At 35.2% G+C, this 27,963-nt stretch overlaps 1 protein-coding gene across 7 annotated transcripts in view; it reads left to right on the plus strand.

The window, feature by feature from the left end:
• PDCD10 (programmed cell death 10) overlaps nucleotides 1–24,202 on the plus strand; it is a 51,623-nt gene extending 27,421 nt beyond the window's left edge. For 6 of the 7 annotated variants that reach the window (XM_017847447.1, XM_017847448.1, XM_017847446.1 and 3 more), the window contains 6 exons: nucleotides 3,071–3,124; nucleotides 10,688–10,805; nucleotides 12,382–12,508; nucleotides 20,375–20,453; nucleotides 20,752–20,834; nucleotides 23,718–24,202. In XM_017847447.1, the coding sequence (XP_017702936.1) occupies nucleotides 3,071–3,124; nucleotides 10,688–10,805; nucleotides 12,382–12,508; nucleotides 20,375–20,453; nucleotides 20,752–20,834; nucleotides 23,718–23,799 (543 nt within the window). In that variant the 3' untranslated portion in view covers nucleotides 23,800–24,202. The remainder of the gene's footprint in view (nucleotides 1–3,070; nucleotides 3,125–10,687; nucleotides 10,806–12,381; nucleotides 12,509–20,374; nucleotides 20,454–20,751; nucleotides 20,835–23,717) is intronic. The other variant, XM_017847449.1, reaches the window with a different exon arrangement.
• The last annotated feature ends 3,761 nt before the right edge of the window (nucleotides 24,203–27,963 follow it).

The following is a 27,963-nucleotide window of genomic DNA, read 5'->3' on the forward strand; positions in this document are numbered from 1 at the left end:
TTTTTTTTTTTTTTTTTTTTTTTAGTTATGGTTTTAGGAAACTTGGTGCTAGGAAAGTGTGGAAAAAACTGATACTTTTGGAGAGAGCAAAACAACAAATGTCCTCTTCATGGAATCAGAATTATGTGGAAGCTTTTAAGTATTTTATAAGTGGACCAGAGTAAATTTGCCTGGTTTGTGGTTGCTAGTAAGTGTAAGTGTTCTTAAAGGCTATCAACAATAAGTTACAGAAGGATCTCACAAAACAGAGTAGGCAGAATGGGGGTTGAGGTAAGACCTCCTGTTAGGCTCACCCAGCGTATGCATTGTTTCCAAATGTGCTTCAGGAGGCACTTTTCCTTCTCTTTTAGGAGAGATGAAGTGTGTTACATACCTTTTCTCTCACTCTGATTCTCTTATTTTCTCTCACTCATTTACTTGTTACATGGACATACTGTATAACTGAGGCCCAAGCAGTGCCTCTCTCTGTCCCAGTATCCATTAGTGCAAGGTGCAGTCATATATTCCTCCTTCAGTGGACCCAAAATACAGTGTATGCACTGTCAGTTACTGAGAAGGTTATTGTGTTTATTCTTTAAAGGTATCCTAGCCAAAGACGTTATCCCTAAAGCTCAGAAAGTGCTGGACTCTGAAGTGACTGAACAAAATGGAAATTCTTTTCTTTCCTAATTTACATGAAGTCATTATATTCCATGTGTTACCAACCCTGAAGAAACTTCTAAGTGGGAGAACTTGCCAGGAGGATGATTTTAAGAGGCCAAGAACACACTTTTTAAAGATCAGTTCAAATCCCATATTTATAAAGACTTCTTTCTGCTTCAACTGATGGCAGTTACTCCACTTTTCATATAGCTGCTTTATGTTGTACATGTAGGAACTCAAGTACATGGTAGGAATTCAAGAATGTGTTGGTCCTTAAAGAAACAGGTTGAAGAGATTCAGTGACAGGGTGGACTCCAGTCTGGAAGAGTGAGTACAGGGGGAGTCAGGGTGCGTTAGTGGCTTGTATACAGGATTCAGAGTCAAACTGAGTTTCTTGCTTTGTAAAATGGGGAAGAAGATAACATATCTTTCTACCTAACTAGTACAGGCTGAAATTATAAATAGATTTAAGAACAGTTAAGATAAATTTATGGATGAGAGATTAAATTCAATTCAAATGATAGGTATGCCTGGTACTGTCCTGGGCACCATGCATATATCAATACCGTATGAGTAAGAAAGCCTTTTGACTTTATTGTAAGGCCTATGGGTATATGCAGTCATGTGGCACATAACAACATTTCAGTCAGTGGTAGATGGATGGCATATATGGTGGTTGTCCCATAAGATTATAATTGAGCAGAAAAATTCCTCTCACCAAATGATGTTAAAGCCATTGTTCATTGTAGCACAACACATTACCTCTTTCATGTTTACATACACAAATACATTGTGTTACAGTTGCCTATAGTAGTCAGTTCAGTAAACAACAGGTTTGTAGCCTAGACACAGTAGGCTACATCATATAGCCTAGGTGTGTGGTAGGCTATCCCTATAGGTTTATGTCAGTACAATCTGTGATGTCCACATAATGATGAAATCACCTAATGACATGTTTCTTAAAACCTATCCATCCCCATCATTAAGCGATGCACGACTGCAGTGTGTCTCCAAGTAACTCCGGCAGAATTTTGTTGAAGTGCTTCTCAGCTCACACATTTTTGATTTAGTATATGTCTGACCTTCCTGTGACTTACTTTTTTGTAAGGTTCACATAAGTAAAATGAGTCTAGAAATCTAGAGAGGCTGATATCTATCTCAGGTAATCTTGTTAGCTCTTGATGAACTTTTCTGGGCACTTTTACTTCTCTGGATCCTTTCACATACCATTCAGGGCTATGCAGAATGAACTAATAACACTGATACTTGAAGGCACACAGCTGACTCAGACCTTTTTAAAAGAGGTCAGAGTGTGGTGTAAACCTAACAAAGGAAATGGGTTCCTATCAAAACGGAAACATTCATTTCTTTATGTCTGTCCCTGCCTCTCTTGCATAACAAGAACTTGAGATCTAATGAGCTATATTGTTATTTTAATCTTAGTAGTAGTCACTATAATTATATTAATTGCTTGGAAGTAGGAAACTTTTTTCATTTTTTGGAAACATGTCTTTGTTAATTATAAACTACTTATATAGTTATTTCTTTCTACATTTGTTTACTGGACTCTTTATGCCTTCTTTTTTATCCACTGAGGCAATATTAGATTTTACAAGATTTGTTAGGAGTCATGTTAAATGTTAAGCTAAATGATTCATTGTTTTTTGGCGGATAAATTACCTTGTCAGATTCTGTTGCTTTTGCTTTGTGCTTAAGGTGAATAATTTGTAGGGAGATAAGGTTCTTGGCATTTGTAACTGTCTTGTTTAGAAGATAAATTGACTTAATGTGTTAGAGATCCCATACAGGAGATTTCTGAAGCAAAACTTACACTTTTGTTGCCTCAAAGGAAGACTTTATTGCATAATATGATACATGTTTATAAGGTTTGTGTAGAAATATTCTACTTTGTAAAAATCTATATAGATTAGTTTCCAATTTAATATTGTCCCAAGTAAAAAATATATACAATTGAGTTTTATTGAGTTAACTAGAGTTAACTAGCTCAATCCTTAAGGACTGAAAAAATCAGAATTTAACAGAAGCTAGGTTTTTTGAGCCTGGCAGTTAACTGTTTACAAATGGAATTTTTTTATGAAATTATGAACTTCTGTGCCTGTGGTTTGCTGAAAATTGAATTAACGTGTTTAGTAAGGATGTTAATCTTTTGAAATTATAAACCTCACATATTTGATATAAAATTAAAAGCATATGGGTTGCTTTTAGTTTTTTATAAAACTTAAGGACATGTATTTTTTCATTGAAAATTTTGATAGCCTAATTGAAGAATTACGGTGATGTGCAATTATTAACAAGGATGTTGATTAAATGTTTAATGTGTTCATGTGATTGCTACAGAATGGAATCTCAGAATTGTGCTTTTTCCAAGACAGTTGATATTCTTAATAATTTTAAATTTTTATTGCAGCTAGAACGAGTAAATCTGTCTGCAGCCCAGACACTGAGAGCCGCTTTCATTAAGGTGAAGTGCAAATAATTTATTATGATTATTAAAGTGTATGTTCTTTGTAAATATAAGTACATGTGATGGTTGCCAGTTTATTTTCTTTTAGTGAAAGCCTTTTTAGCCGTCTTATGCCTGTTTTACTATATTCCATAAAGCTTAAAATACTTCCAAATGTTACTTCGTTAACATGCATCTTTTCATCACTTTGTGCTTTTGAAACTGACTTTTTCAGAGCGTTTTCTTCTTAGCTGTAGATTATATTTTTGAGGGTTTTTTTTTTTTTCTATTATTTGACCTTTTGTAAACTTACATGGCTGGACGTGGTGACTCATGCCTGTCATCCCAACACTTTGAGAGGTCGAGGTGGGAGGATCACTTGAGACCTGGAGCAAGACCAGCCTGGGCAGTATAGCGAGACCCTGTATCTATCTACAGAAAATAAAAATATTAGCCAGGCACGGTGGCGCATGCCTGTCGTTCTTGCTACTCAGGAGACTGAGGCCGGAGGATTGCTAGAACCCAGGAGTTTGAAGTTACAGTGAGCCATGATCGTGCCACTGTGATCCAGCCTGGGTAACAGAGCAAGACCCTGTTTCAAAATAAAGTAAAAATTTAAAAGTATTTGTAAAAGTGTAACTTGAAAAGGTATTCTTTCTATTGTTTAATTATAGAACATGAATCTAAAAAACGTGTACCTTCAAATATGGTGAATTAAATATACTTTGAGGATATACAGTTAAGTCACTCAAAATAAATTATTTCCTTGTCTTTGGACCTGAGCTGTTCAGTGGGTTATCACTAGCCACATGTTGCTTTTGACCATGTAAAATAAGACTAGGTCAGATCAAGATATGTTCCAAGTTAAAATACACACAGATTTTGAAGACTTCATGTAAGAAAAAGAAAGTAAATTAGCTTAGTAATAAGTATTTTATAATAATTACTTGTTGAAATGATAATATTTTGGATGTACTATTAAAATAATTTTACCTGTGTCTTTTTACTTTTTTTTAAATGTGGCTGCTTAATATTACATAGGTAGCTCATCGTTGTTGCTGATAATTATTACATTTCTGTTGTAAAGCCCTACTCTAGAGACTTACTATAAATGTTGAATGCATTCTTTAATATAAAACTTTTATCTGGTCCTCCATCCCAAATATATATCATGGTGCCCAAAACTTTAATTTTTATTTTCGTATTCCTTCCCATCAGTAGCTTAAATAACCTGTGTTTTAGGTATTTTAATGTTTAAATGTGGAATACGTTTATATTTTAATTGGAATTAAAACTATAAGTCCATTCAGCTTGATTTCTTTTGTGTCACACAAGTTTATTGATAACATTCTTTTCTGATAGCACAGCTCATGTCACTAGGTATCTCGTATTACCACAATAATCTATATTACTTATGTTACAATAGAGCTTTTTTGATTTTATACCCTGTGATTCAAGGTGAGTACATATATCAATCACATAGATGTGGTTTGATTCATGGATAAAGTTTATTGTCCGTGGCATAGATTATTTATTTTGGAAGAAAACAAATTAACTAATTTTGCACTGATGTGTTTTTAATTATCACATTTAGTTTGTTACATTTCAAGTGAAATTGAAGGAGGCCATGTGTTAAAAATGTAAAGATGTTTGTATTTTTTAAATTGCAACTTTTGAAAAAGATGAAAGAAACCTCACCAGTCATGAAATCTATTATATTCATACTTCCAATTTTGGTCCACAACAACGATAATTTTCATCATACTTTTGTTATTTGGAGGAAAAGAGGATTAAAATAGTTTTTTTCCCCAAGATAATGCTATTGAATATTTTAATATATATGTACAGTAGACCTTTGAACAACGTGGAGGTTAGAGGTGCCCACCCTCTGCAGAGTTGAAGATTTGAGTATAAGTTTTGACTTCCAAAAATCTTAACTACTAAAAGCCTACTGTTGACCAGAACATCTTACTGGTAGCAAAAACAGTTAACATATATTTTGTGTATCCTATATATTACATACTGTATTCTTAAAGTAAGCTACAGAAAAGAAAATGTTATTAAGAAAATCGTAAGGAAGAGAAAATATGTTTATTATTTATAAGCGAAGTGGATCATCATAAAGTCTGCATCCTTGTCATTTTCGCATTGAATAGGCTGAGGAGGAGGAAGAAGAGAAGGGGTTGGTCTTGCTAGCTCAGGGATGGCAGAAGTAGAGAAGGTGGATGGGGAGGCAAGAGAGGCAGGTACGCTTAGTGTAACTTTACAGAAATATGTTTAATTTCTGACTTATGTGCTATGTCATTTCTCTAAAAATGTTTCTGTACAGTACCAGTCTTCCAACATTTGCTTTAGTTTCAGTGCTCATATCATAGAATGGTCATAAAGCAGCCTTGAATAAACAACTCTTCTGCTGGATTGTCTAATGTCCATTCGTTTTCTGGCACTCCTTTGTCTTCTTTCTCATCGTCTGTTAGTTCTTAAATTTCTCTGATATCCATATCTTGAAACCCTTCATCCTCTACCATTTTTACCATATCTACAATCTCTTTCATGATTTCCATGACCCTGTTGTAAGCCCTATGGAGTCGTGTAGAACATGTGGACACAGTTTTCTCCAGCAGAAATTTATTGTTTTAGGCTCGATGCGTTTTTCTATAACAGCATTAGCATCAATGGTGTAATTCTTCCAGACTTTCATGATGTTCTTTCTACCAAGGATTGTTGACAGCCCTTTCCATAGAGGCCTTATGGTTCCATGTATAATGAGCCTTAAAGGTTCTTGATCACCTGATACAGAGGCTGATTTTAGAGGTGTGGTGTTTTGGGACAAGTAGGCCACTTTGACACCTTTCAGTGTTGAACTCGTGGGGTTCCGGGAGGCAAGGGACATTGTCCAGTATCAGAAGATTTTTTTTAAACAACAGTAATAGTAAAAGAAAAGTTAGGCGCCGAGGCCCGTGCATTGTAATCCTAGCACTTTGGTAGGCCGAAGTGTGAGGCTAGAGGCCAGAAGTTCAAGACCACCCTAGGCAACATAGGAAGACCTTGTCTCTAATTAAATATACATATACATATATATGTATATGTAGATATCTCTGATATCTGTATATCTCTAATATATATCTGATATAGATCTATCTAGAGATATATAGGTATCCCTATAGATATATATACACAATCAGAAGAACTTTAAAAGACCATCCCTTACTGCCAAGATGCTTTCTAACTTCAGGAACAAAGCATTGATGGCACCAGTCTAGAACAAGAGTTCTCTTTGTCTAGGTCTTCTTGTACAACCACAAGACTGCAAGCTGGTGTTTTTCTTTTCCCTGCAAGGCTCAAGGGTTTAGCAGCATTATAAATAAGGGCAGTCCTGATCCTAAACTAAACTTCATTTGCACAGAACAGTAGCATTGTCCTGCCCCTTCCTGCCTTAAATTCTGGTGCTCACTTCTCTGCTTTACTAATAAATATTCTTTGTGGCTCTTTTTTCCTTCAGAATGGGGTGCTTTGATCTGTATTAAAAACCTTTTCAGGCAGGTATTTTTTTTCCTCAAAGATATTCTTACTGGTGTGTGGCAACTTAATTTCTGCCTCTTGGTCAGCAGAATCTGTGTGTCCTATTATCTTGACATTTTTTAAGCAAAACCTGTTTCTAAAATTATCAAACTATCCTTGGCTGGCATTAAATTTTTCAGCTTTAGACTTTCCTTTTGCTTTAAGTTGTCATAGAATGAGTTTGCTTTTTCTTGAGTCATATTAAGGTCCATAGGTATGCCTTTCTTATAGATATCCTGCACCCACATAAAAGCTGCATTTTCAACAGGAGACAAAAAGGTATTTCACAAAACATGCAAGGTTTTTGTACCTGCTGATGAAGCTGCAGCCATGACTTTGTTTCATGAATTTCCTTTTTTTTTTTTTTCTTACAGTGAGTCTTAGGCTGGATTCAAGCAATTCAGTATTATGCAATTCACCTTCTTGTAATGTCATGACTTTGCTTCTTGAGCACACTTCCAGCATCACTATTGGCACTTTGTTGGGTCCCATGGTATTATTCCATGTTTAGAGTATTGCAGCAAACACGATGAAAAAAAGTTGTGAGGCCTGGGAGGTATTACTTTGTACTGGGATGTGCAGTTTGCTGAAGAGATCAACTATTCACATGGAGATGATTAGAGTCACATGGCGTTTTAATCATATACTTACTAATACTTGAACTCACTGCAATAGCAACAGGAGGTGGCTTCTAAATTACTACATATACATATGTACTACAGTTAATTTTGTGCAGTTATGATTTAATATTGCGTCTGTATATTTATATTTCTTTTAACTGCAAATAACACCATGTAGTCTGTTTGCATATGAGTTTTGATAAGTTTTAACTTTTTAATAATTTGTATCTATTTTATGATAGTAAACACTCAAATAGACTAGTAAATACCTATATTTTATGCATTCATAACATGTTTTTATTATGTTTTTCACTATAGGCTACTCAGTTTGTCTGTAAGTTTTTTCAAATTGTTGCTGATCTCCAAAAATTTTTCCTGTATATTTATTGAAAAGTATCTGCATGTAAGTGGACCTGAGCAGTTAAAACCAGTTCTTCAAGGGTCAGCTATATTCTACTTGATTCCCTCTCCCCATTATCCTCTCTGAGCGGTTCCGATAGGTTGTCCATCTTCCAGGTTGAGAATCACTGATCCACAAGAGTGTACTGCCCTACCGTTTATTTTTTTCTTACAGCTGGATTCTTTACAAAGATTAGACACCCTACAGGGTTCATATTGTATTCTGAGGGAAAACCTAGAGGCATAGATTATCTCTCTGATATGAGAGCATATTTACTCATTTTGTCAATCAGAGGCATTTGGTAAATTCAAGCTTTTAAAATAAGAATTAGCTTAACCAGGTTTTTAGCCAGGAGGTACTAAGACTACTGCTTCCAAACTATGTACTGAGGTACCTGGTGGCCCATAGCAAATTCAGAGGGGTGCCACGAAGTATTTTAAAATTTTGAAGGTGTGCGGTGGTATTCAACATCTGTTTGACATTGTATGGACTCCTAGCTTGAGATAGTTTGCAGTTCAGCATATTGGGTTGCCCTACCCTGCTTTCATTGGTGTTAGATCGTTGAGAAGCTGGACATTTTTTTGGCCTGTGCTATGATCTGACAGAAGTACCAGAAAAAAAATATATCTGCAAGAGGAAATGCGAGTGGCAAGGTCTGATCTAAGACCAGTGTTTGAGAAATTGTGAAGTGCCCAGTAGGCACACACATCCCAGTAATAAGTGATGGTAGTTATTTAAGAATGAAGTAAAAAGTTTTTTTTTCAATTCATGTGTATTATTTTTTTAAAGGCTAAGTAGTTAGGACATTATACTTATTAAGTTGTTGGACCTGAGTATTTAATAAACAGCACTGTGAGGTATATCTTTTGGCGCTAAGGCTGCTGAAAACTGAGAAAGTAAGGGACCTCTGTGAGACTTTGGTAACGATCTAGCTTTAGCATTTTGGGGTTCCAGAGCAACTTGGTATTGAAAACTTTATTCTCAGACTTTCAACATTTAAACCTTTCAGTACTTCATTATAACTTAATCAGAAATATGCTTTTTCTTTTTTCGTTCTACAAGCACATAGAGAATGGTCCTCCTTTCCCCAAGGTAATTCGTTATGTAGGTAGATTTATTGCTAGATAAGATAAAGTATTGTTACCGAATGCTACATTAGATGTAGTTTTGTGGCAGTTCACCACATTAATGCTATAACAACACATCTTAAGCCATATTTGGACATCTTGTAAAGGAAACTCCTTTTTAAAAAAAAAATAGTTTTGTTTGTTTGTTTGTTTGTTTGTTTGTTTGTTTGTTTTTTAAGACCAGGTCTTATTTTGTATCACAGGCTGGAGTGCAGTGGCATGATCATAGCTCGCTGGAGCCACGAACTCCTGGGCTCAACCTCCCAAGTAGCTGGGACCACAGCCACACCCCACCATGCCTGGCTAAAAAATAGATTCTTTTTAAAATATATATCCGTGGAAGGAAAAGTCATCATAGGCTATAAAAGAAACAGGGTTCAGTCAGACACAGTTTATTGTTATTAATCATCTATCAAAATCAAAATGATTTTCCTGAATAGTATTTGACAGCATTTAAAATGATCCCAGGATTGAGATTGAGATAAATGCGTGTATTGTCTTTTCTCATTTCATCCCACAACCCTTCAGTTTTTGATACTTGAGATCTAATAAGAAGCAAGATGTTATAATGGAAAGAGCAGTAGGAAGAGAAGAAAACTGTATCTGCAGTGATAATCAGTGGAATTGAAGAGGCAGAGGTTAAGTGTGCTTGACACATAAGGAAGCAAAAAGATTGTCATCTGATTAAGATCGTAAATTGTGTTTCTATTTTGTTGTTTAATATTAGGGCAAAAAGGAAATTCATCAGCATAACAATTAAAATTGGAAACAAACATCCTAAAGGAAACAAACATCAAATGTGATTACAGAATTTACTGGGAAAAACTGAAATCTGAAAATTAACTCTGGCTTTGGTAAACTGAGAACTCTATGCACAGTCTTGAAATGGCTACAAAATTTTAGTATCCTGGGGAGTCTAAGTCTAAGTAACATAGAACCAATGCAAACCCAATGAAACAAGCTCAAAAGGTAGTAAAAGTTTAATGATGTTCTAGAAACCAGTGAAGGAAATATTCTTGCTACAAAAATAAACTAGGAAATGAAAATCATTGTGTGGGAAAATAATTAAGGTATTACTATATAGGTTCAGTAAAACCTTCGAAATAAATCCTTTTTTGTTTTTCCTGGCATTCTCTTAATATAAATGAAAAGAATATGCAAAATGCTAGTCAGATGGGTTATTGCTTGATCCTTGAATTGCAATATTAGCGCATTAGGCCGAGCCTGGTGGACCACAAGGTCAGGAGATCAAGACCATCCTGGCTAACACGGTGAAACCCCGTCTCTACTAAAAAATACAAAAAACTAGCCGGGCGAGGTGGCTGGCGCCTGTAGTCCCAGCTACTCGGGTGGCTGAGGCAGGAGAATGGCGTAAACCCGGCTGAGAACCGGCCACTGCACTCCAGCCTGGGCGAAGAGCGTAAACCTGGCGTAAACCCAGCTGAGAACCGGCCACTGCACTCCAGCCTGGGCGAAGAGCGAGACTCTGTCTCAAAAAAAAAAAAAAAAAAAAAAAAAAAGATTCTCAAGATATTTAAAGTAATGAGAATAGTAGTTGTTAGATTACTAAAACATATATAATCCGTATATCTTTGTTATTAGTTCAATTGCAAGAGAGTGTAAAGAAGGTATAGAAAATACTAAGTTCTTTCTGTTCAAATGGAAAATGGAACCTTAGTCATAGTAAAGAGTCGGGTGCACAAGCTCTAACAAAGCCTTAGTGAATGCCATCATGACACCTGCTTTACAAAGATTTCTGCCCTTAAAACTTACCAGCGTAAGACGTTCCCAAAAGATTCTAAACAATTAAACTTTGGCTTTAAAATGTTGACTTCTTATCTGTATTTCAAAACTAGTTTTCTCTTTATTATAGGCTGAAAAGGAAAATCCAGGTCTCACACAAGACATCATTATGAAAATTTTAGAGAAAAAAAGTGTAGAAGTTAACTTCACGGAGTCCCTTCTTCGTATGGCAGCTGATGATGTAGAAGGTATCAGAAAGAAGAACCTTGCTTAAATTACACAATTGTTGAATAGTACTTCCTCTAAATCGTTATTATTTGACTAAAGGAACTTCCTTCCCTACTGTTTCCCTCCCCCGCCCCACCTGCCTTTACTTACGATGATGGTGGTGGTGGTGGTGGTGATGGTGGTGGTGGTGGTAATAGTAGAAGCTAATCTAGATCAAATAGAAAATTGTTTTCTTGCTTTTATATTTGTGAGATTTAATTACTTGAACTTTGTTTATACTGCATGCTTTAAATTTTCCCCCCTTTATGTTTGGTGAGTTTCAGTTTTACTAAAAGGTAAGCTATTTGGAATGTGTTGACTTTAAGCACACAATAGTTTGAAAGTAATGAGGTTTTTGTTTGCTTGTTTTTTTAACTTTAGTACAGCATCTTTTTTTAAGCACAGATTTAGTGGAACAATATAACCATCCTTTTGCTTTTCTTATTTTTTTACTTCAAATTATTTAGACATTGGTTTTACTTTAGTAGAAGTTTTGCCACTAGTTTAGAAAAACGTGGACATATGATTTCCCATAATTATTAAGGGAGAACAAAAAGCAGGTATTTTAACTGATTCCATGATTATAAAAAAGCTCTTATCATTATTTAGAGTTGAGCATTTGCAGCCCATTAGGCTATTATATATTGATGAATTGGTAGATTTGTAATGCTTCCAAGTCTGCAATGAATCTGGTAAAGTCTGATTGAACCTCCTTTCCAAAATTGCTGTTCTGTGATCCCNTTTTGCTTTTCTTATTTTTTTACTTCAAATTATTTAGACATTGGTTTTACTTTAGTAGAAGTTTTGCCACTAGTTTAGAAAACGTGGACATATGATTTCCCATAATTATTAAGGGAGAACAAAAGCAGGTATTTTAACTGATTCCATGATTATAAAAAAGCTCTTATCATTATTTAGAGTTGAGCATTTGCAGCCCATTAGGCTATTATATATTGATGAATTGGTAGATTTGTAATGCTTCCAAGTCTGCAATGAATCTGGTAAAGTCTGATTGAACCTCCTTTCCAAAATTGCTGTTCTGTGATCCCAGCCCATGTATTGGATTTGTGCTGGTGTTTTGTTTTAAATGAGATTTCAAGAATATGTAGAATTTTTTATTAGATTATTTGGGGTTTTAATATAATGAAGCAATGTATATTCAATATAGGGGTTTTAAATTTTTAATCTTTCTAATTGGAAAGTAGGTATTACCTTTGCACTAGTTATGACACTCATTATTTAATTTAAGGTTTCCTTGGGAAATGTAAAGCCTACCTTTTAAATCTGGTTTTTTTTTTTTTTTAAGATTTCATGGGATTTCCTTTTATCCCAAATTGAAAATATTTGTATTTTCTTTTTCTGATACTTTACTTGAAGGGAGCCCTGCTGTTATTACTGGACTAAGTCGAATGCTAATGAATTCTGCTTTGCAACCTTGTCTTTCCTTATTATCTGGCCTTTCACCTCCCCCACCTGCCTTTGACCAACGTTGGGAATTCTTAGATGTGAATTTGGCAGAGTCGCAGGATGTTTTTTATTATGTGTTTATTTTATCAGAGTATATGATTGAGCGACCAGAGCCAGAATTCCAAGACCTAAACGAAAAGGCACGAGCACTTAAACAAATTCTCAGTAAGATCCCAGATGAGATCAATGACAGAGTGAGGTTTCTGCAGACAATCAAGTAAGCAATTTTTTGTTTTGTTTCTTTTCTTAAAAGTACTTCCAAGATTTTTTAATTTTGGTATGACATTAACTTGAAATGCTAATTTGAAATAAAATCTCAAATTGTTAAATACTGCATTTTATTAACTTTGTGGTGTTTGGTTTCAGAGTACAACATTTTTTAGAATGTTTAATTTTAAAACAATAACGAAATGTGCGTAAACTGGAATGTAGTTTGAGCTACATAAATGATGGGAAAATATAAATGTCAGATAAATGAATAGAGAAACTGGATATATCCTAGAGATTGGTAGTAAGAGATACCAAAATTGTTTTTATTTCAGAAACGGCAGCAGTCATTAACGTAAGTAATGTACTCTTAGGCATGAGTAGCATTTTCTAAGACTGACCAAGTAGCCTCTAAATCCTTGCCTTTGGGGGATATAGGTTAAATAAAAGACCAAGAATATGCATGGGGCCAGGAGGCTGGCTGGTGAGCAGCAGCCAGAAGGGTCATCCTAGAGAAGTAGTTCTCAGACCAGGGACACACTCTTCTGGAGTACAGTGAGGGGTGAGAGGGTAGGGGATTGAGTGAAAACATAATCCCTACATAAGTATCTTTAAACTAGAGAGTATGATAATTTTCTTCAGCCTCAGTGAATAGAAAACAAAGCTGGAAATACTTGCAGTGTCACTATCAATGCATGGTTTTGGTGAAACCATAGGTGGATATTACTGGGAAGAAGAGATTTAGCGCAGGTCTTTTTCTGGAAGAGGCTCTGACATATGTGGTAACTTTGAAGAACCTAAGGAGACTCATTTGGAATAAATAGTAACATTCATCTTTTGGAGATTGGGCAGTGGGAGGAGTGGCAGCAGCCAGGCAGCCCAGCTTCGTGAAGGCCCCCAGCATGCCTTGGCCCACATGCATCCGATATGTGCCTTCCCCACTTCCAGGATGCCCAAGAGGATGGTCAGCTCAGCTGACAGGACAGTGAAGGAAAAGCCCAAAAGGAGATGGATATGGTTGTCAGCTAAACCTGCTCTTTCAATAGTGGAAATGAAGCCCCAAAGGGTAGCAGGAAAGGATAAATCTTCAGGTAAAAAAGTGCAAACAAAAGAAAAGAATAGCAAAGTGAAAACAGGCCAAAGTGGCTAACCAAGAGTAAGGATTTATCTGCGGAAAACAGAAAAACTAAAACTGAAGAGAGTCCAGCCTCTGAAGCAGGAGAGAAAGAAGCCCAGTCTGATTAATACCGCATACCATGTCTTATCAGTGGTTCCCCGTCTCTCTTCTTACATAATCCAGAGGAATACTTTTATCAACTATGTTGTAAATGCAAGTTTTTTAGTAAGTCTAGAAACATTTAAGCAGTAAATTCCACCTCATCCCATTTTTTAAGTGTAAATGCTTTTTTTTTTAAGAGGTGAAATAATGTAATTTGTGGTTATTTTTTGGTACAATGAGAAAATAATGTTGGATATTGAATGATGGGGAGCCTTGATTGTTATGGGTGTCAGCTTAACATTCCATAAATGGGTGGTTAGTTTTTATATCCCATAATACAAAGCGTACTAAATGGCAAAGTGGAGTCGCAGTGCTGTGTTTAATGTCTTGAACATTTTTAATTACTCTGTCACCCAGGCTGAACTGCAGTGGCATGATCATAACCTACTGCACCCTCAACCTCCTGGGCTCAAGCAATCCTTCCACCTCAGCCTCCTGAGCAGCTAGGACTACTAGTGTACACCACCACACCAAGCTAATTTTTTTTTTTTTTTTTTTTGATATTTAATAGATACCACGTCTCCCTACATTTCCCAAGCTGGTCTCTAGCCTCTAAGCTCAAGTGATCCTCCTGCCTTGGCCTCCCAAAGTGTTGGGATTATAGGAGTGAGCCACCACACCTGACCTTAAATTACTTCTTCCTGTTGTTTTTTAGTGGAATTATTTCCTTGGGCAAACCACTCCTTGAGCCTGGCTCTCCCTTTCAGAATTGTGTGCACTCTGTAACATCTTTGGTCGTGGTAGTCCTGTTTTTCTAATAATTTTGTTGATGTGCTGTGAAAGATTAAAGTATATAGTGTATATGCTATTAAATTGTGAATTAGTGGGATGTATGTGACAGCTTATCAACATTTGAAGGTACTGGTACTTGATAGCCTCTGAAGGAAATTTTGCCTCAGTTGTAAGCTAGAAAGTCACTGGAATAACTTTAAAGAATAATAAGGATACGTGGCTTTTTAGATTTTGCAGTACGTATGTTCAGAATTGTGAACAAGTTGAAATGTCTGTGTACTGATCCTCAGCACAACAGATAAAATCTCAATTATGAAAGAAAAAGAAAACATATTTTGAAAATAGTATTCTTTGTCGTTCACATTGAGAAATGCTATTTTAGCTTGTTTGGATACCTAGCTGGTTTGGATACTATCTTTTGAGTCACATAAAGAGAGGAATATGTCCCCTAGAAAATAATGGTGCGTGATAGGTATGCCACCCAGCTATCAAGGAATGACCCTACTCTTTGACAATAATTAAGGACCAGGAATATGAAAAAGGCTTTTAATTGAATAGCCAAAATCTGTGTCACAAGGGACAAACCCTAAGGGTTTTTTTGTTTGTTTGGTTTTGGTTTTGGTTTTTGTTTTTTCGAGACCGAGTCTTGCTCTGTCGCCCAGGCTGGAGTGCAGTGGCACTATCTCGGCTCACTGCAAGCTCCGCCTGCTAGGTTCACACCATTCTCCTGCTTCAGCCTCCCAAGCAGCTGGGACTGCAGGTGCCCACCACCATGCTCGGGTAATGTTTTGTATTTTTAGTAGAGACGGGGTTTCACCATGTTAGCCAGGATGGTCTCAATCTCCTGACTTTGTGAGCCACCCACCTCAGCCTTCCAAAGTGCTGGGATTACAGGCATGAGCCACTGCACCCAGCCTATGGGTTTTTTTTGTATTCTACCTTTCCTATAGGAAAGCCCCAGCTTCCTTTTCTACATTTAATATGTGAAGGGGGAAGGTAATCCAATGTTTATGGAGTTTTATTTTTAATCTGGTACAAGTTGAGCATCCCTAATTTGAATATCAGAAATTCTAAATGCTCCAAAATCCGAAACTTTCTGAGCACCGTGACATGACACCATAAGTGGAAAATTCCACATCTGACCTCGTGTGATGGATGGATTGTAGGCAAAACACAATCAAAACTTTATTTTATGCACAAAATACATGCATAGATGAATGCACTTTATAAAACATAAATGAATTTCATGTTTATACTTGGGCCTCATCCCCAAGTCTAAAGACTTCTGGTCTCAAGCATTTCATTTAAGGGGTACTTGCTCTGTATAAAGTAAATATGTTTGGCCTGTAAAAGGATAAAGTCAATGATCCCAAACTTGATTGTTTAGACTATTTATTTCTAAAGTTTTCAAATAATTTGGTAAGTTTTCATTTGCTTTGATAATCATGGACTTGTTGATGAGCCATGATACATTTCTATGAAGATTTGACATTTAAAATAATATTTGCAGCAGATTTTGCTTCAGATCATCAAAGTACATTTATATAATCAGTGTCATCTTAATAGCAATCACTTATATAGTACTTATTATATTCTGAGCACTATTTTAATCACTTTACATATATTTATTTATCACAACAACCCAGTAACAAGTGAAGAAATTGAAGCAGGCACAGAAAATTAGGTAAGGCCACACACGTTACCTATTAAGTGGTAGAGCTGGATTTGAACCCAGGCAATCTAACGCCAGGTGTTCACTGCTGTTTCCCAATCATCGATTTACAATGTGGATCTAATCTGGAGATTAAAAAATCAAGTTTCTGCCATTTGAAAGAAATGTGATAAAGGATATTTTAACATAGGATGCCACTACATGAGAGAGAGAACGGTGTTGTGGTTGAAGCTGAGATAGAAATGTAGGCCCAGAGCCCTGTCACTTTGACATGTAGGCCCTGTCACTTTGACATCCTCTTTCCCCCTACAGAGTCCCTGAGACATCTCTCCTAAACTGTGTGTGACTCTAGGGAGCTACCGTTTGAAAACCACATTATTAGCAGCACATTTTAGTCATAAGAAAATTGAGCTTAAGAGTCTTGTTCATAGTCATTGACAGAGGCTTTCTTTAGGATGTTGTTTCATTTATGAGGGAGTAATAATACTTCAGTTCTGTTGTCTAGAGTGTACTCATTTAGCACAATTGAATTAAGGGTAATGGTGGCAATGAAAATTTACTTCCTAACCATTTGAGGAGGGATAATTTACCCTGGCAAGTTTGTTGATGTGTATGTTATTTCTGAGACTAAAATTCAACCACATATGAATAGCATAGATAGGCTAAAGTATAAATATTTGTATTACTGTCATATATTGGTACATTTTCATATATGTTCTTACCACTATTAATTGACAAATTAGTGGATAAAATTGCACCAAAATAGAAAATTATTTCTCCTTCAGGCATTTCTCAAATATTTTACTTTCTTGTATCTAAGGTAGTTATCCCCTTTATTCACTTTAGCAACATTTTTCAGTAAGCATATGTCATACACATATTACACCAAGTACTATAGGTGATGCTATAGATTGTATCAAAGTACAAGTAAAAAAGATTCCTGACAGCTAATAAATATTCGGGCAGTTTTGAATATATTAGCAGACCTAGGTTTGAATCTCCATTCCAACATTTAGCTATGTAACCTTGGATATAGGTTGTTTAACTTCTGTCATTTTAGTTTGTGCCTCTGAAAGTAAGGGTAATGACTTGTGAGAATTGAAAGAAATGATATACATGAAGGGCCTAGCACAGAACCTAGCATACATTCAACAGTACATGCTATAATAGCGTTGTGAAATGAGAATTTTCTTCCCTTTTCTCAACGGAGTTGATTAGGAGAAATGATCCAGCAAATATTTTAAAAGGCCTTTTGATCAGTGAATGTGTGTGCCTGAGTACATTTGAGCTATGCAAATATTTTGTAAAATTAATTTGAAGTCCAGTACATCTCACCTAATGGAAAACTAGTGGAGACTCATAATTTAACAGACCAAAACAAAAAAGCCAGGCATTTATTTACTGTTTGTAATCTATATTTGCATATTCCTAGGTGAAAATTCAGCAAGGTTTATTTGTTTTAAGTTAGGAGTTTTCATGAAGGGTCCAGAATAGACTTTTTCAGAGTTTTCCAGTCTAAACCAAACTCAACTCAAAGCACAGGGATTCCCTTTCATTAGCGGATTTGCATAAACATGTATCATGCACATTTGGGTGGCGTGATTGGAAACTCTACTTTTCCATGCAGTTTTTTGATAAGATGTATATTTACATTTCATCTGAAGGCTTTGTCTTTCAGTGTATGTTTCGCACAGCTGCCCTAACTATTAGGTTGGTGCTAAGTTCCTCCTGCTCATACTATCTGCCTCTTATCACAGAATTCGTCTGCACCAAGCCGCATTCATTAGTTATGTGATATTTATTTTACCCTCAAGTTTTTTCTCAGTTCTTTATCTGGTTAATTGTCTGTAGTGGTTTTTTTGTGACAGTATTTTCTCTCATAGGAAACAAACTCTCTGGTAATTACTAATATAATTTAGCTTCCTGTGTGCACACCTTGGTGCCATAAATGAAAATACTTTTCTGTGTACATATGGATAACATAATATTTGACATATATTCTGCAGATTGTTTCTAGAGAACATTTTTTCTACAATTTGATAGGCATTTAACACTCTTTTGCCTCGTGTCCAAACAGAAGGCCAGGCTTAGGAATAAACGGCCTTGGCTGACAGAGCTCTGTTCCAATAAGGCATTAAACCTCAGCTGCAAGTTTCCAAACGTGTCTCATCAGCAGTCACCTGAGGAGTTGCGCCTCCCCACACCCCCTTTTTGAGTAGAGATTTCCAGTATTTATCAGCATGTCTCTCTTTTTTTGTCCAGCAAAACCCTCCCTTCTCCCCTCGTCTTTCTGTCTCCCTAGGTGCATGAGGCAGCATTTTTCAGACCCACTCTTGACTTGTAGAATCCAGGCATTGTTGTTGCATATCAAACTTATGTTCATCTTGATGACTAGCCCTGGAAACACATTTTATTCCTCTTTAGTGGAATATTGAAATATACTACAAAGTGAGACTGTATAAACTTCTGTCTGATCACTTTGTAATTTGCCCCATTATATTCCGTTTTAAGTAACTCCATTGTGGATTTGGAGAAGCTTGCATATTTGGAGATTTGACATGTTTTGTTTGTTGAAATTGTAATTTTTCTCACAGAATAGTCCTATGACAGCATTTTATTAAACAGTGGTGGGTTTATGTCCATCACATCAGTATACAAAGATTCAACTTGCTTAAGCCATAAATGAAAGGAATAGTTATCTAATTAAAAACTGCTGTTACTAAACCAGAGGCAAAAAAAAAAAATTAGATAGCATTTATGTAAGACTTATTGTCCTACTTGAATATGTAGTATTTCAGTGTTTCAGCCCAATACCAGTGTTTGACCTGAGAGAGGTAATAAGTAAAATATTATTGAAATAATTAATGAAAATGTAATTACTACTTTGGAGTACTCTAAAATACTTTTTTTTAATATCAAAATTCTGTATGCTTTTAATTCTTAAAATTTCTACATGCTTATTTACTGAAAAACATACTGGGAGACACCCACATGCACACAGAAACCTGGACATATCATCTGAGGATTTTTTCCCCTTGAAATAGGAATGTTGAAATGTTTTAGATAGGAAATAACTGAAATCTGGCATTTATAATTAGTATTAGTAGTAAAATGTTATGTTTAGTATGGTGCAGATTTCTGTCTTATTCATTTCTTCACAGTTGCATTGCATTTGAAGTTTTTGTTGTGACTAACAGCTAAGAGAATGGTTTTGAAAAAGAAGGTTTGTCGTAGAGAATGTGAGACTGTTTGAGAATGCAGAATTATATAAAGTTCAATTTGACAGAAAAAAAAATTGCTATGAGGTTAAAATGTGGAAATCAAAAGGGACGAGACAGGCAAAAAAAAAAAGTTCAGAAAAAAATGGTGCATGGATAGGAAGAACACTCAAGTGAGAATCAGTGTTATTGATTTCTTCCTTTTGTCTCTTTTGAAAGGGGAGGGAGGTGATGATGCATATATAGTCAAAGGATGATTGCCAGAAAGGTTAAAGTGGAAGAATATTGTGGTGATGTCTCCCCCAGTAATTTAAATATTATATTTTCCAAAGGGAATAGTGGCTGACAGCAAGTGTTTGAAAGAGGAGGATATTTGGTTGCTAGATAGAAGCTAAAAGTGTCTATAAAAGAGTTAAAGGAGGAGGAGTATTTCCTCAGGGGAGAGGAATATTTTCTGAGGAGGAAATATTTTATGTTAAACATCAAAACTAATAGGTATCTATCATACAGCGTTGTTAAATACAGAATTGAGTTATATGTAATGCAGAATATAATAAAATTGTTCGTTGTTCAAATAACAAAAGTGGAGAACGTGGTAGCTTGAATTTAGCTACATTAGAGCAAATAAAAAATTTAAAATGGGAAAAGACAGACATAGGTAATGTTTATCCTTTTCTAAATTTGAGTAAGGAATGCTTAATGAAATGTGATTGATTTGAGAAAGTTGGTTTTGGTTGGCAACCTTTGGTCAGCGGTGCAAGAGAATGAGGATTACAGAGGGGTACAGGCTAAAACCCCAACTCCAACCAGCTAGCCAAAAAGACTGACTATTCATGAAGTGAGTGCACTTACCATAATTAAGAGTGTACTGTGATTAGATTAAGAGTGTACTTAATTTCTTTCAAATGTAGCTGATGTTTTCTCTCACAAATTTCTTTCACATGCAGCTCATACTCTTTATTCTTTTCCCAACAGGGATATAGCTAGTGCAATAAAAGAACTTCTTGATACAGTGAATAATGTCTTCAAGAAATATCAATACCAGAACCGCAGGGTACGTTTAGTAGAAGCCTTGCTAGTTGACACCCTAGATGTTGGTTTATGCCTAGTTGTTTTATTGACTTGAAAATAGGATTGATTGTTGGAAATAGTTTTGTGTCATTAACCATTGAGTTTATTCTTGGATTTAAATATGCCTTTTTATTTAAAAGTAAATACTCCACAATCGCTTATTAGTAATATTCATATAAAGTACATCCCATATCCTGTGTAATCTCTTGTCCTTGCCTTTAGCTGTTGTGATTATTTCTCTTATTTAGTACTTTTTTTCTTATTATATTTTGTGGCTGTAGGCACTTGAACACCAAAAGAAAGAATTTGTAAAGTACTCCAAAAGTTTCAGTGATACTCTGAAAACGTATTTTAAAGATGGCAAGTAAGTACTGTAATTTATCCTTTACTTTTAAAATTAAATAAATTATGTGGTTTTATATGGTATGAAAACCATATAAATTAAGCCCTTTTACTTTATTAGTACTCCAGGCAACCGATAATCAAGGCATTCCATTAACAATAGGAAACGAATGTGGTTGCTAATCTGGCCATAACTCCTTTCTACAGCAGGAGTTACCGGACGCTTTCTGAAAAGAGCCAGATAGTAAATATGTTAGATTTGGTGGGCCTGTTGCCATTATCCACCTCATCTCTGCCGTTGTAGTACAGAAACAAGCCATAGACAATATACAAACAAGAGGGTGTGACTGTGTTTTAATAAAACTTTATACAAGATTCAAATTTCAGTATCTTGAAATAATTTTTACCTGTCATATATTCTTCTTTTGATTTTTTTTTTTTTTTTTTTTTTTTTACCATTTAAAAATGTAAAAGCAATTTTAGTTCATTGGCCTATTTTATACACTCCTGAAACAGTGGTTCTCAAACTTTAGTAGCATCAGAGTCATCTGGAGGACGTGTTACAGCTCAAATTGCAGATTGCTCGAGGGTCCCACTTCTAGAATTTCTGATTTCGCAGGTCTAGGATGGAGCCCAGGTATTTGCATTTCTTAGAAATTTTCAGATGATACTGACATTACAGGTCTGTTGAGAACTACTGCACTAAAGTTAAAGCAATGTTGTCAATCCTTTCTGTGCAATAGAGTCACTTGAGGACAGTTTTTAAAAAATTCCCATAGCCTAGGCCCCACCTGCAGAGATTCTGATTCAGTTGCTGGGAGTGGAGCCAGGGTTTAGATGTTTTGTAAAAGTGCCCCAGATGTTTTTAAAGGGCTGTAAGGGTTTTGACCCACTGTCCTGGAAAGAGGCTTTCACAGCAACATCATTCTATAAAATAGGAAATATACTAAAATATAAATTGTACATTAGTTTTTAATTTACATATAATTGGTTGTAATGCACTATAGAAAACCAAGAGATTTTATATATTTTAACATACATGCATGCATACATATAATGTATAAGCTGATGGAAAGTCTGGCCATATAGGTAGTTTTTTGCACTTCAAGTCAAATGTGAGAATTTTTTCAACAAGATTATTTTTTAACAGTGCTTAAAGTCAGAAAAGTAATCTAAATAGAGACCTCAATCATCCCATCCTACTATACAGGTTTTAAGATCTCTATATTCATGTCACATCATTATAGTATTATTGTAGTAATATTTAAAATGATAAAAATACATTAGATAGAATTCTGTTAATTTTCAGAGTCATTTTTAACAGTTCAAACAGATTGAAGTATTTACATTTATATTACGAATTAGAGATTACCGAACTACATTTTATTTGTTTTGTGGTGGTGTTCCGTACACAGGTTGTCTAAGGGAAATGCTCCTTGATGACTTAGTTTAATAAGCTGGCATTTGTGTTTTGAAAATAAACTTGTTTTTTTCTTGATTTATGCTAAGCTCAGCCAAAAACACATTAAAATAATAATTTGCCTGATGGGATTATTATTTCTGATTTTAAATTACTGTTATGGAATAAGCACAATGAAAGGTAGACATTAAAGCCTAATTTTCATTAATTAATTGAAATTATTTACTCTGCATATGGATTCAGTCTCCTTGCTACTTTCTCTCCATTCAGCAGCTTTTTAAAATTCCAGTTATTTGTGTATCACTAATGTGCTGTGAGTTTTATACCTGTTTCCTCAAAACAGAAAATTATTGATAGAGCCTGATCTTTAGGCCATCTTTCAGTAGGGGGATGGATTTGCAGAAATGGATTTGCATCCATTTCTTTCTGGCCATTCCCTTTTTTTTTTTTTTCTTTTGAGGCAGAGTCTTGGTCTGTTGTCCAGACTGGAGTGCAGTGGCACGATCTGGGCTCACTGCAACCTCCGACTCCTAGATTCAAGCAATTCTCCTGCCTCAGCCTCCCGAGCTGGCATTATAGACACATGCCACCATGCCCGGCTAATTTTTGTATTTTTAGTAGAGACAGGGTTTCACCATGTTTGCCAGGCTGGTCTAAAACTCCGAGATACCTCATGATCCACCCACCTTGGCCTCCCAAAGTGATGGGATTACAGGTGTAAGCCACCGGGTCCGGTCCCTGGACATTCTCTTTTGAGAAATGTCTAGGATGCAGGTACATGTTAGATATGACGCTAGGAAACTATTAAGGCCACACAGTGGGACTAGGGCGTCAGCTCTGTGTTCCAGCCACATGAAGATGAGCCATTAGGAGAATGTGATGGAGCTCAAAGCCAATTTTAAAGAATATATTTTTATATGTTGTCAGCTCCCAGATTTTGAAACTTCATGATTATTTTGTTGTAAAAATATGTTTATAGTAAAAGTAGTTTGTAGTAGTTCGTCGTTTAGAATTTCTACCTCTTTTTTAAGGAGATAAGAGATTGGGATGAATCAGATTAAAAGTAATCAACTTTTTCTTGAGTATTGTGTCCATTAATTACAGATTTTGAGATTATGATACTTTGCTAGATTTTACTTGTTAACTTCTATGAATCCACAGCTGGAGACCACATCTGAATCCTCCTTTTGGCCAGTTAACTTGTTCCACCTATAAATGAACTGGGTTGTTGAGGCACCACCTATCATTAGCAGCCCTCCAACATTTTATTGCCAGTCAGAACCACCAGGGGGCAGTAATTACTAGATAGTTCAAAATGATGCAAGAGTATTAAATCCTAAATTGGAATAAAAGTTTTAATACTCAGTACTAACTTGTCTTTTTTTTTTTTCTTAAATTGATTTCATTGCTACTGTTAATATTATAAATCTTAAAAGGGTGAATTTTTTGGATGAAATTAATGCTTATTCTTTTCTTTTTAAACAGGGCAATAAATGTGTTCATAAGTGCCAACCGACTAATTCATCAAACCAACTTAATACTTCAGACCTTCAAAACTGTGGCCTGAAAGTTGTATATGTTAAGAGATGTACTTCTCAATGGCAGTATTGAACTGCCTTTATCTGTAAATTTTAAAGTTTGACTGTATAAATTATCAGTCCCTCCTGAAGGGATCTAATCCAGGATGTTGAATGGGATTATTGCCATCTTACACCATATTTTGTAAAATGTAGCTTAATCATAATCTCACACTGAAGATTTTGCATCACTTTTGCTATTATCATTCTTTTAAGAATTATAAGCCAAAAGAATTTACGCCTTAATGTGTCATTATATAACATTCCTTAAAAGAATTGTAAATATTGGTGTTTGTTTCTGACATTTTAACTTGAAAGCGATATGCTGCAAGATAATGTATTTAACAATATTTGGTGGCAAATATTCAATAAATAGTTTACATCTGTTAAACATTTCTTTACTTGAAAAAAATGCATATATATATGTGTGTGTACATATATATATATGTGTGTGTGTGTATATATATATGATCAGAAGACCAAGACAACTTGGTGTAATGTCTAAAAAACTTCTAACGGGAGCTTATCAGCAGTTTATCAAATAATAAAGAAACAACAATTTCTATTTTTGTCCTTAATCACTTTGGACACAGAGTAGTCAATGGAAATATTTTTGTTAATTATTACTTATAACGTACTGAGTATTTTTATATGATTTCCAACCTGTTTTAAAAGACTTATGAGTAAGAGATGGCATTTTCTAGTGTTTCCGCACTATAATGCCACTTTTTGAACTCTTGTGACAAATGTAGATTTGACTCTTAAAAATTAAGCCTTTCGTATACTGGGCCCTCATAAGCTTTGCACATTTTTTTTCCCCAAAAAATAGCCACCAATTAATAATATTTGAGCTATACAATGTTGGATTGAAATTGGTCGTGATGGTTAAAATTCTATACACTCTTCAACTAGTACAAGTTTTATTTTCACCATGGAGAAGTTTTATGGAAATTATGTATCAATGTGTTGATGTTAAGTGGTGTCATTTTTAAATTAGAAAATAAAGGAAAAATCAGAATTTCCTTATCTTTTATAAAGAATTTTAGATGTTAAGATAAGTTTGCTGTGGGCAGTATATTTTTTTGCTGTTATGCAACTCAGTTATTTTATTTTTCATCCATTTTAAAAAACGATTTTTAAAGAATTATTATCATGGCACCATAAAAGTAAAACATCCTGTAAATGTAAATGGAAAAATAATGTTGAAGAGCAAAAAAAAAAAAAAAAAAAAAAAAAAAATAGGCAATTGGATGAAATCTCTTAATTAATGAACATTTTACTGACTTGATTTTTTTTTCTTCAAAGATATGTAGCCAGTAAAACAAATAGAATGTTGATCTTTATTTATTTTTGACATAAACTGTCATTCACTCTTGGAAGTAGATGGGTGATCATTTGCCGAATAGTCTTGTGTATATGTGAAGAAAAAAGACACTGTTTTATTTGCAGCAGACTTTTTAAACATCACTTCTAACATCATCTAACATCATTCCTTCTGCTGTTTTTACCCTCCTTAAAATAACCAGTTACCAGACATGCCTCAAATCACCTGTTTTTATAAGCTTTCCATATTTTCATTCCACTGTCCATTACATCTGGCTTCTGCTTTCATGAAATATTCCTCCACAAGGGAGGCTTATTCTTAGAGTACTTTAGTTTCTTACGTGATCCTTCCAACAGGGCTGTTTGCGTTAAAAGAAGGCCAGGGTGGCCCCAGTTAGATTCATTTCCAGAGAACAGAAAAGTGGCTTCAGAGGAAAGGAAGAGGAGGAAAACACAAATTTGTTGAGCACCTTCTCTGTGTCAAGCACTAGTTACATTTACATAATTCTCTTAACAGTCCTGTGATTTAGCTATTTTACAATTGAGGAAACTGACAGAGCTTAGGGTACACAGCTGGTAACTGCTAGGGCCAGAGTTTAAATTTGTGTCCAGATTCCATGTTCTTTCCACTGAACTGTACTCCCTCTATTACTGAAAATAAGTCTTGTTTAGGATATTAGTTCCCAAACACCATTTTGAGAAGCCTCTCTCTGGTCCACAGGAAAATGAGAAAAATTAGAGCAATGTGATTGTTTTTTCAAAAATCTAACTGTACTCATTTTAAAGGATCATGGAGATTATTGTTGTTTTTGATGTTTGAAATACTGTCCACACTTTAAAAAAATGATACAGTAAATTTTTTTAAAAAATGACTTTTAAAAACCTTATTAGGCAAAACAGGTTGACATCTCATTATTGAGCTGTCTTAATTGATTTAAACGTTTTACATGGAAATAATTTCAAATTTACAGAAAATTGGCAAGCATAAGAATAGTGCAAAGAACATCCATATGTCCTTTACCCAGACTCAACTATTGTTCAGAATTTACGCTCTTCATTTTATTGTTTGCTTGTTCATTTATCCTCCCTTAAGTTTCCTTTACTCTGGATCATTTCCATGGCCACCTTGGTCTTTTATAGCATTGAATCAGATTTAAGTTATGCATTCTTGGTGAGAATACTCTGTTGATGGTACTGTGTCATCATGGTATGATATTGGGGGCACACAATGTCCATCTTATTGGTGATGCTAATTTTGATCACCTGATCAAGGTAGTGTTCAGTTTCTCCAATGTATAGTTACTGGATTTTACCTTGAAATTAATAACCTGTGGGAGACTCTCTTAATTCCATGCTAACATTTTTATCCAGGGTTTAGCATGCATTGATGATTCTTGATACTGAGTCTCCAACTTCAGCATTCTTTCCACATGTACTAGTTGGCAATTAATATTTTATTGTAAGCAGGAGCCCTCCTTTCTCCCCTGATCCATTCATTCATTCATCCATCTCTATCTGTCTCATTTTTACATCTGTTATTGTTATAAACTCATGCTTTTTAATGTTTTTCCGGTGCTTTTTAATTAATTTTACCGTACTTACTTTGTATGTTTTACCATATAACTTCGATGCTCAAGTTGCCTCAGATTTGGCCAGTAGAAACTATTGAGCTGGCTCCAATGTCCTTGTGATATCCCATCGTTTGTTCAAAGGACTTCGTAGGTTATATAAAAGAAATTCCAGGATTTAGAGTCAGCAATTTCTCCATAGAACCCTGGGAATATTAGATACCTAGATCTGGATGCTGGATGTACTCATTGCTACTGGGTGTCTGTTTCTAGGCTATTCAACAGACAGAACTAGAAAAGTCGTGTTTGTACAGTTGACCCTCTGTATCCATGGGTTGTGCCTGTATGGATTCCACATCCCTGGATTCAACCAACTGGGAATCAAAAATATTCCACAAAATAAAAGATAATACAATGATAATTTTAAAAATATGGTATAACAGCTCTTACATATCATTTACCTTGTATCAGGTATAAGTAATCTAGAGGTGATTTAAAGGATATAGGAGAATGTGTGTAGGTTATATGCGCATACTATGCCATTTTAAGGGCCTTGAGCATCCTCAGATTTGAGCATCCTCAGATTTTGGTATCCTCAGGGTTCCTAGAACCAATCCCCCATAGATATCAAGACATGACTTCGTTAACACTCAGATATGCATATCCAGATAGCATTTACATGTGCTTATATACATGTTATGTTTGATTTCCGAAATGAATTTATACTAGTGCCTCCAATTTCAATCCATTATCACAGGATTCTTTCTCACCATCACTATTCCATATTTCTATGTCACTCCTTCCTCAGAAGTCCTGGATTCCCCCAAAAATCAATTTATTCACTCTATAATATATCTGAAATAATTTTAGAATTGCTTTTGCCTATATCACTGTAAAAACAAAATTTATTTGCAGTTCTCTACCTATATCCTGCTCAAGGTTAAGGATAATGGCTACATTGTGCATTTATAAATTAGTTGTATTTTTTTTTCTCCTTCACTGCAGTTATGTTATTTGAAAGATAACATACTTGCCTTCAGGTTTGAAATTTTTCTCCCAAACTCCTCTCATTCTTGTTGATCTAATTTTATTTAAAAATTTAATGGAGCCATAACACGCTTCTAGAAGTTAGAACCTTACCAAAACATATACCCAGAAGCGTAACTTTCTCTTCTCTCTTTTCTGACCCATTCCCATCTGTTGTAAGTATCCAACTTCATTGGTTTTGGTTTTTGAGGCTGCTTTTTTATGGAGGAAAACAAA

Source organism: Rhinopithecus bieti, unplaced genomic scaffold (assembly GCF_001698545.2).
Source record: "Rhinopithecus bieti isolate Rb0 unplaced genomic scaffold, ASM169854v2 scaffold_30204, whole genome shotgun sequence".
NCBI classification, from domain to species: Eukaryota; Metazoa; Chordata; class Mammalia; order Primates; family Cercopithecidae; genus Rhinopithecus; species Rhinopithecus bieti.